The sequence below is a fragment of the Rhopalosiphum padi genome, chromosome 3, assembly GCF_020882245.1.
Source record: "Rhopalosiphum padi isolate XX-2018 chromosome 3, ASM2088224v1, whole genome shotgun sequence".
Lineage (NCBI taxonomy): Eukaryota > Metazoa > Arthropoda > Insecta > Hemiptera > Aphididae > Rhopalosiphum > Rhopalosiphum padi.
In genome coordinates this window covers 34,437,760-34,448,290 of record NC_083599.1, presented here as the reverse complement: position 1 = coordinate 34,448,290, position 10,531 = coordinate 34,437,760, and the positions used below count along the sequence as shown (strand labels likewise).

Below are 10,531 nucleotides of genomic sequence, written 5' to 3'. Positions count from 1 at the left end.
TAACCATCATTTAATTACTGATGAAGGAAACGATTTTGCTCACGTAGGAGTCCTACGGTAGGACCCTAGGAACAATAGGAACTTTATTATAGGTCGTCTCCTCTCATCAGTGCATGAGCACCAGTCTTTTTAACAACATCTCTCTCAAGAGTGCATGAGCACCATACTTAGTGACACCAGATCCTGCGAGCGACAACTCGGCCTTTTTTAATTTCAACGAAAATACATCAATTTTTTTTGTTAATTGGATTCGAGTGTTTAATACCTTTTAACTTAATTAAGACAACTTCACAAAACAAATACAGCTGCGAATAAGGTAAGATGCATGAGTATCATATTATCTGCATTAATTTATATAATTTGCTTATCTACATTTTATTACTACGGTGTATTTGATTATATTCTCGAATCACGACCTCGAGAGCCCTGCGACGATCACAAGGAAGGTAATAGCGTAAATTTAAATAATTTAATATTTGCATCTGATAGGTGAATATATTATTCTCCAGCACTTATAAGTGTAGGGAAAAAGTTCCACGGATTCAGACATATATTTAAGGCTCCTTAATATTTACCTCACTTTACATTTATTATACACACACGTTTTCCGTTTTGCATCAACTTTTATATTCACTCCTAACTTTTATTTATATTTTTAATTTATTTTATTTTTGCGTTATTACACTATATATAATATTATATTATATTAGTATACTCGATATTGTTTAATTGTAATTTGTCGTTACTCATTACTCGTTAGATGTTTTATATTTTCGTGTAGTACGTCAGTATCTGATTAAAATCAAACCTTCATATAGAGTTTAAAATTGATTTATTTTCTATTCATGACCTGCCTAAGAAATTTCAAATTTAAACAATAGTACATTTTAGTACAATAAATTAAAATAATTAAATACTTATAAATTATGAAAAAAAATATAACTAAATAATCATGATGTTTTTTTTAACTTCCAATCATTTTTTTTAGTTTGTTATAGATACTATAATAATATATGTACATTTTATATTTTCAGAATTGTTCCAATGAAGTAATTAATAAATAATAAAACTAATTGTGAATGTGGTTATCTATAACACTGACTTTGAAGCATTCGAGTATATTTCAACATGACAGGTATATAATACTTATCATAAAATATCAAATAAAAAATAAAATAATTGTGTGGTGTTTATGGTTCCGCCCAAAATCAAACCCTATAGGCTATAGGGCTGCCACTATAAAATATTGCTACACAATATTATAAATTATAAAGAAGGTCATATTATCAATTTGATTTTATTTTTAAATTTACTTTACTAAAACTTACTGGTTTATCATGATAAAATAGCCATAACTGATTGCCAGCGATTCAAACGAAACTGTAAACCTAAACGTTAACTATCTTTCAAATTCAAACTGTATAATATATTAAAATATTAAATAAACTTGGGTTGGTTTTAGGTTCGACCTCGAATATTAGGGTAATAAATGCTTCATGATGGCCTTAACTATTCATAACTTGCTCGGTTGCATAAATATCGGTGCTCGCACTCGGAGTACTTAGAAAAAAGAACATCCAGATACGATATTTTTTTATTTTTTTTTATTTTTAGAAAACAATTATGTATTACAAAAATATTGCCCCGAGCGTAATTTATTATATTATATTATGTATATCACGTCGTACGGGGCCTCCCTCCTCTGGTTGGGTGGATTTTACTTTGGCTGCGATTTCTTTTGCCGATGTGTGTTGCGGGAACGCAGGCGGCCCGTCCACAACGTCCGCCTTGGCACACTTTCGGCGGTTTTCTGGCCTCTGCGACTACGCTTGGCCGACTTCCGGCCACCGCGAGCCGCCTGGTTCTTTTCGACGCGACCACCACGGGCCACCGCCGTCTTCCTGACGCGGCGACCATTGAGCGCCGTCTTCGTGGTCTTGCGACCGCCGCCGCGGGCCACCTTCCGGCTAACACTACTGCCACCACCGCTGCCACCGGCCTCCATTTCGGTGGAGACCTCGTCTTCGCCAATCTCTACGACGAAGGACAGATCGCTATCGTCGCTTGCTGGGCTTCGAACGCGACGACTCCGGCCGCGGCGGCTCCGGCTACGGCTACGGCTACGGCTGCGACGACTTCGGCTGCGTCGGCCTCGGCGGCGTCTGCTACCGCTTCGGGTGCGGCGGCCGCGCATGTCCATGTTCTCGGCTTCGGCGTCGTCCGCCGCCGCCGTAGACGGATTGTCGTCCGCCCCTGAACCCAGCCGAACGGCAGTCACTGCAGTGCTGACAGCCATATCCGCCGACGGCATTGCCGACACCTCGTCCAGCTCCTGCTGTGGTTCGGGATCCATTTCGTTTTCCGATATGTCGTTATCCACGATCAATGGCTCCACCGTTTCCGGTTCGTCGAACGTCAGCAATAACGGGATCGTCACGATATCCCCGGAATCGTCCGTTCCTGCGTGGATGTCAATGGTGTTTTCGCCGTCCATGTCAGAGAAAAAAAAACGGCAAAAATTACACAAGTGAAAATATATCAACAAAAAAAAAACCCGTGAATGAGCGCGTAGCGAAAATACAATTGTCGAGTTAATATTGTTTGTAGCAATATTCGCAATATTAAATCTGGGCAGGTCACCAAGGCGATGTGTCGTCGCTCGCCGTGGCCTGTGTTTATGTTTTTGTTCAGGCCAAATGTATAATATTATTATAGTATAGTATTAAATTATGTTATACAGGTGGTACTCCGTCGATTCCGCCAAAAATTTAACTCTCCCTTCTCCACAAATATTCGTTATTATCTGCACCAAATTTGATAGGTATTATCTTTAATCTCATCAGAAAAAAAAATTCTATAGTATTGAATATAATATACTGTCGATTTAAAAATCAGTATATTATAAATTTTATTAAGATTATTCTATAAAAATAATTAAGCAATAATAATAATAAACCGCAAGTTGGTAAATATTTTCTTATAAAATATAAATAATAGTTAATTAGATTCTGAATGGAGCGATGATTGTATTGATTTTATAATTATTATGTGATAAATTGAATCATTTTGTACTTTAAACAGCTAAAACTTAAGAATATTTAATACTGTTCAAAATAACCAGAAAAAACAAAAAGAAAATTAAGTAAAAATGAAAATTCTTACCGTAAATAGTTGAGATCTTCATCAAATGTTTACATGATTATTTTTTATACATAATAATATTTTCAAACTATTTTGACCCTTTCTGAATTATTTATAGACATTTAAAATTTAAAATTGTTTTTATTTTGATTTTATTTCTGTAAATGTTACTAAAAAAGTTTCGTTAAAAAGATAACAACAAATTACATATATGTTTTTCTTATAGCTAAATAAAACTATATAAAATACATAGGCAGAATTTATTTTTTATAAGCATTTAAAGTTCAAATAATGACAAAATTTGTAAAAATCACAATTTTAAAATTTTTTTACCGTTAAAATGTATAAAATGTGCAATTTTTATAGCTTAAACTTGAAAATGTAATAGCTAAATTAAAAAAATAATGTTATGTTATAGATATTTTAAGTTCAAATTTAGTAGATATTTTATACTCAGACTATGAATATCAATATTCATTTGTTTTTAATAATTAAAAACGTTATTAGTAGAGGGGACTTAAAAGTTTTATGTATATTATTATAATATTTTAATATTTAATGCATATTATAATTTTTTTTAAATACCATATAAAATGGACATAACATTTGTGTAGGATAAATAGCCTATCTATAACGCCGTGTGATCAAAATTATATTATTGAAATAGAATACAATTATTTCAATAACATACATCGCATGTTGACAATTTCAGAAGACGCTGAAAAAATGTATAACGGGACAGCAGTATATATGTATACTATTAACGTGGATTTGTTTATCTCGTTCTGAAAAAAGGTATAAATCGGTTTAACGTGCGAATACTGTAGTTATATACTATTCATAATATCTATACTCTATATATCTATTAATGTTGAGTGCCCACGTCTCATCATTATGTTTCTATTCTTAATTTTAGTATCAGTTAATAACTGCTTTTGATAATGTTTTTCGTAACTTAAATTATACGAAAAAGCAAATAGCTGTAAAACATGGAGATTTATCACAATTTACAACATAGCAGGAATTTCACATACAATTTTTAGATGTTGTCAGATAACTACTATAGTACTATATCCGTTTTATCTAAATTATGTTCCGAATTACGTATATAATATCAGTTTAATTACTATAATATTAAAAAGACACTGTAGTATTTCGGTTTTTTAATGTTTAATTAAAAATGTTCATATTATATGTATTAAAAAAAATTCGTCAGACGATATAATAAATTATTATAGTATATAATGTACGTGCGCTATTATGCGTTTATATAATAACATTATCTCTAGTATATATAATAATATAGTATATTGTGTTGGCGTTTAAGCGACACATATTAATAGTAATGTATATTATATTATGATAAAATAATACAAAAATAATAGTAATAATAATAATTATAATAATAAGATAAATATTTAGAATAATAAGAATAAAAAAACAATAATGTACAAAAATCTTATAAATATAAAAATATAGTAGAGAGAAAAGAAAGAAACAATATCTATATATACCTACATATCGTATTGAGTTACAAAAATGAAAATAAAATGTACAATTATAATATATATATATATATAAAAAAACAAATAAATAAATAATAATTTACAGTGATAAATTATGGCGAAATTGTATTCTGATCACTATGATGTTTTAATTGAACGGGTATACAACATATACACGTCGTCAATATGATTATCGCACGCAATAATGGAAAATCGTCTAAAACAATCGAATCGATGAGAATAATAGCACAAATCGTCGGCGAGGTAAGTATTTAATATATACGTTTGTCAGCTGTGTTATGATATTACAATCTAGCACATTAATTATGATATATATTGTTTAATATATTATTATTAGCTGTATGTCGGTATTTTAAATTTTCGATCTGTTTCCCATCACTCTCCCCACGATTTGTTTTCTCTGTATCCTTAGGTCGACGGGTGACTACGTTTTTCACCAAAGTCCCTCTAACCTTCATAATAACATACTCGCTGCACATTTAGATATGCCTTTTGAAGGAATTTCTACATACCAATCCACACACACACACACATATAGATTGTTGATTCAGCGCCGTGCCGTATGACATTTAACATAAATTACTCATTACTAGCTGTAACGAAATATTTAAAACGAGCTATACATTTTATTATTGTAATGGAATCAATTAAAAAAGTAAGTCTAAGTAACGCATTACATTGATAGTACTCTGTAAATATTTTGTTTCAATAAACACAAAATAAATATATATTAAACACGTTTTTAATACCATTAGCGTTATATTTGAGACAGGATTTAGAAAATGATAATATTTTTAAAACATTATCGTATCCAAATGCCACCTGTAAACACGTTATTACAGTTTATTTATCGCGCTGTCTATATTTGATTTTCAATTATTATTCACAGTTACAATCTATTACTCTAATTATATTTCAATTAGCAAAACATCATTTTATTCTGAATAAATAAAAAAAAAAATTTTAAAAAAAATTATTAGGTATATTCAAAATAATTTCGTTTTTAAATTAAAATTTTTTATTTAAAATTAAGAAACAAATTTTAGGTAAAATTAATGGTGTAGTTTGTTTTGTAACAATTGATAAAGTATCTACCGTAATTTCGTTGTTTTCAATATTATATATCGATGATAAATTGATAAATTATTTTATAGTGACTTTTTACTCGGTGTACAGAATAACCTGATCCCACTACTTTTGTTAAGTAACTTGCCCAACACTGAATGCATAATGCGTGCACACGCTGTGGGCATCGTCATGTTAATCGATTAATAATATTATTATTATTATTTTAAGATATAGATGCGCGATGATATGTGGTCTGCTGTCATATGAAGAGGGGTCCGGGATCCTATATTTTATTTGACATATAATAATTACTATTATATCGTACCTTATAACGGTGTGACCATAAAATCATAACAACAACAACAACAACAACAAAAACAAACAATAACAATAATAGTATTGACGATTCAGCGATGACGTGTCGTCTACTGTACGCCTGTGATGGTCTGCAGCCACGGTTTGTAGTACGTGGTCCTCATGTAGACGCCCGGAAGATACGGTGCGGCGCACTTAATGCCATGTGACACTGTGCCGATCAACGTCCAGCGGCCGTTATCCTTTTCGATCATCAGAGGCCCACCACTGTCACCCTGTCACGAGAACAGATGCAAAAATTAAAAAAAAAATTAACCTAAATAATTAATAATTGTTGATCATACTCTATAAGGGGGTTCTATTATGGTATGCGTCTGATTGGGGTTGAAATCGTTCTATGTTTTAGTAATTTCGTCCATATATGAGGGATATTACTTGTATAGGTCGCGGTACACATTAGTCAACGGTAGTAAAATATTGAAGTAAAGCTATTATAAAATTATTCAATTATTATAATATGGATGCTTAGTGTACTTCTACTATCGAGTGGTATTATATGATTTCGTACAACAAATTCGTGATTTCAAACTTCATTTTAACATAATAAAATAATCGTGTTTACGCATTTTCGTTAAAACGTCAAAATGAAAAATGTTATTTGGTAGAATCATTAATTAAATTACAGTAATTTGTTGAGTGTATACAGATGACGAATGAACATTTCAAATAAATATTTCATTAAAGTGGAACAATGGCTCATTTAAAAATAATATGGTATAAGATTATAATAATATACAATTTGAAATTTAAATATTTTTATAATTGAAAATTATTTGTTTAATATTGAAAAATAAGTCTTCAAAATACACTGCACAACCTATAATTGTTTTTAGTCTCTTTTTTGTGGGTCAAATCAAAACACATTTTACTTATTTTCAATCATACGACTGCCTTTTCTAAATAATTTAAGCGAAATCATGAATTTTACATTTTCCACATGACAACATTACCTAATATATTTTAACTCGTTTCAAAATAAAAATTGGAACATTCTAAGTAGGTATTTTAAGTAGGTAATTTCATCCAAATTTTATATTCTAAGTCTACTACGAAATAATTATAACGACGGAACATACCTCGCAGGAATCTCTCTGTCCGTTGGCGTAACCGGCACATAAAAAGCTGCTAAGTATGGTCTTTGTGTGTCCTGCTGTCTCAAACATGTCCTGGCATACTTGGTTTTCAATTATAGGAACTTGTACTTCTTGCAGGATGCTCGGAACTCCACCTCCTGTTTGAAAATAAACATTATAATATTATTAATATTTAATATTACACGATGACAATTGACAACTGACAATAATAGGGTCATTAATATATTCACCAACTCAAACGTCTCAAACAGAGATAACTTGTCAATATATCATAAGTCATAACACTCATAACTAAAATTATATACTACATTATATGCTCATAATCATAGATCAACTCTGCTGACAATCGGTTTTACAAATTATCATTCACTGAAACTTTAAAAAATATTCTTTAGTATATTTTTTTTTTATTTCGTATATAATTCTATTTTTTTAATCAATATTGCAACTTGTAATTTAAACTTGTGTGGTGCCAAGTTCACGCGGGTTCCACAATTATTGATTTGGACAACCATATTTGAAAGTTGTTCAAAAATATTCAACATAATATCAAACAAATTTACAAATATACAACTGCTCTAGCACCATAAAAGTTTAAATTAGCTACTTAGCAAAAATAAAATAAAATAAATTTCGAAAGATGTCTGATTAGATCTAATAATTTATCAGCAAATTTGTTAGATCAATGTCTTATATAATTTTGCACTGTCAATAGTTTAAAACGGTAATTTTGTCATATTGATATTATGTTTTTTGGTCTGTTATCATATATTACTGGTATAAACTATGTATATAACTAGTATGGGTACGACGGTATTTACGTATTAAAAATAGTAACGGCACTACATGCGCCCAAATCGATTAGTCCAGTAGGTAGGTATTTAACTTTCTCTAGTTATTTATATAAAAACATAACGATTAAAAAAAAAAAAAAAAAAAAAAAAAAAAAACAATTATACTTATTTATAAACAAGTATAATACAACAATAGTATAAAACCATGAGTAACATAATTTACATAATATTAAAACTAAAAAAAAGCCCAGCCATTTAAACAAGTGCGTATGATCGTCAAATCTACAAAAATCTACTTAATCATATATTTAGATACTGACTAGATTCTAAACATTCTAAAGATCTATTTGTTACTCCCTCTTCGTCTTTCATATTTACACATATGTCTAGGGCTATATAAGGTAGGGACTATGGAAATATTATACTATGATGTCCATCTATTATTTGAATTCGATGAAAAACAAACTCTGTAGGTTCTTTTACATTGTACGAATGAGCGATTTACGAAGGATTGTAGAACACGTTTTATTATATTATTATGCAAATGTAAGAATGTTGGTCGTGGTGAATCCTGACAATCTGCGTAGCACGGTATATCGATTGACTAGAGCGTATATCATCGAAATAATTTGAAAATTAGTTTCACAATCGAATTAGGCATTTCACGTCGAGTACAATATATATATCTATATTATATTATCTATCTGATAATAAACAATAATATTCGATTCGTTCTCAGACGTCAAAATCGATTGAATTTTGACAGAAAGGTCGGTATTTTATTTGCCGAAAGTCGAAGTACACCATACACGTTTAAATAAAACTGTTACGTGAGAGAGATCTCAATACGCTCCTTTTGATTGTGCCTTCCACGGGTTGCTTATCAAAACAGTTAGAGATAGGTACATTATTTTATTTTGTAATTGTTAAGCATTGTATGATATAATATATTATATTAGAGCATCCGTCATCTACATCATGTATCAAGGGTTTTCTCGGTAGTGTACAGATAATTTTTTAGTTAATTTAAAAACACTTTTTCTCTATAAGATGAGCTCAACTGCTAAAAAAAAAAAAACGAATGGTTTTAAATTTAAATCTCTTTGTACTATTATATTTCTATAGTTCCCGTGGTTTTTACATTTATATTAAAATTAAAAATAATCTGATGTAATTGTACAACGGACAAAATGGGTATGTGGTGTATAGGTACTGTCGAAGTAATGTTGGGACCACCACAGGACAAAATTGCCAATTTAAAAAACGGGATTAAAATTAATCCATATAAATTGATGTGTTAAGAACAAATATAAAAATAATTAATATATGCATGTAATTAATATATTATAGTAAATTTTTTTGTGGTGTTTTCAAAGCGATCGCGGTAAATATAGTTTTATTAAGTGATTGGAGTACTAAAATATATATTAATTTGTAAAAATAAAAAAGTTAAGTATATCGAGCGCTTTTTAAGACCTTTGGAAATTCGACGAATGGTAAAAGACGTGTATTTATTTCAGTTACAGGTGAGCAATAAGTGCACCGCCACCGACGAAATTTTCGCTCACCGTATTTCAATCGTCCCCATCCCGTGACCACAGCCATACGTCCCGTGAAGTCGTCCTCGTCGTCCGGCATGCAAATGGGCACGATGTGCTGGTCGTAGTTGACCGGCGATTCGAGTTCCAGAAGGGCTATGTCGTTTTCGAAAGTCGCCGCGTCGTACTGCCGATGGACGATGACGCGTTTTACGTTCTTGCTGATGCTCCGCTTGGACTCGACCTCGCCGCTGATGTCGTACTCGCCGAACACGGCTACTAGGTTCGCCAAAAATCTGCGAACAACCGGAAACGACGATAACTCATTATTACGGTGACGGCAAATCCGCATTCGTCGTGCATACCCGTTGCAACAATTTATAAATAATAATTATTCTTACACTGTGATGCGATGCGTACGATTCCGTTTTGGAATTTCGGCCACGACCACGGCAGGTTTATTTATATATATTATATTCAAATATTAGAAATTTCAAATATAAAATGGATACGAGATAATTTAAGCTCATTCGCCGTGGGTTGGGAACACGTCTGTGAGTTACAAACAATTTAGGTAGTTATAATATACCGAAATACCCAGCAAGATTTATTATAATATGTACGTATTATTTACATAATATTATACGTATCGATTAGCAAACCGATTAAATGGTGTTAACTATTATTAATTTGATGACACCAGTTCCTTGTCTAGTGCGGTATGGAAGTCTGACCTATCCATTGTGAATCGTGACATTATTAAACGATTTCTAGTAACTATTGTACCGTTTTACATATAAAATAAAATAATATAATGTCTGCGATGTCCTTGATAAATACACACACAACTGACCTTTTAAGTTGGTTTATTCTGACTAGCCACCGCATAACTAATATAGAATATTATATGGACGGTTTTTGGTAAGTACATAAACACGTTGACACGCATCCACTATAACGGCTTTTTATATAGATGGTATCTCATCATATCGGTT

The 10,531-nt window shown here is 31.2% G+C and overlaps 2 protein-coding genes across 2 annotated transcripts in view; both read right to left on the bottom strand.

The window, feature by feature from the left end:
• Positions 1-1,528: 1,528 nt before the first annotated feature.
• Positions 1,529-2,698, bottom strand: LOC132925005 (CLK4-associating serine/arginine rich protein-like; the record flags this gene model as incomplete). The annotated part of the gene is made up of 1 exon (XM_060989439.1): positions 1,529-2,698. A coding segment is annotated over one exon (981 nt), but the record flags the coding sequence as incomplete, so codon positions are not given.
• A 1,593-nt stretch (positions 2,699-4,291) lies between these two features.
• Positions 4,292-10,531, bottom strand: part of LOC132924114 (serine protease filzig-like) — a 46,664-nt gene continuing 40,424 nt past the window's right edge. Inside the window, exons 5-7 of the mRNA XM_060988217.1 lie at positions 9,567-9,832; positions 7,187-7,341; positions 4,292-6,325 (exon numbers count right to left, since the gene is read on the bottom strand). Of these exons, the coding sequence (XP_060844200.1) occupies positions 6,161-6,325; positions 7,187-7,341; positions 9,567-9,832 (586 nt within the window). The 3' untranslated portion in view covers positions 4,292-6,160. The remainder of the gene's footprint in view (positions 6,326-7,186; positions 7,342-9,566; positions 9,833-10,531) is intronic.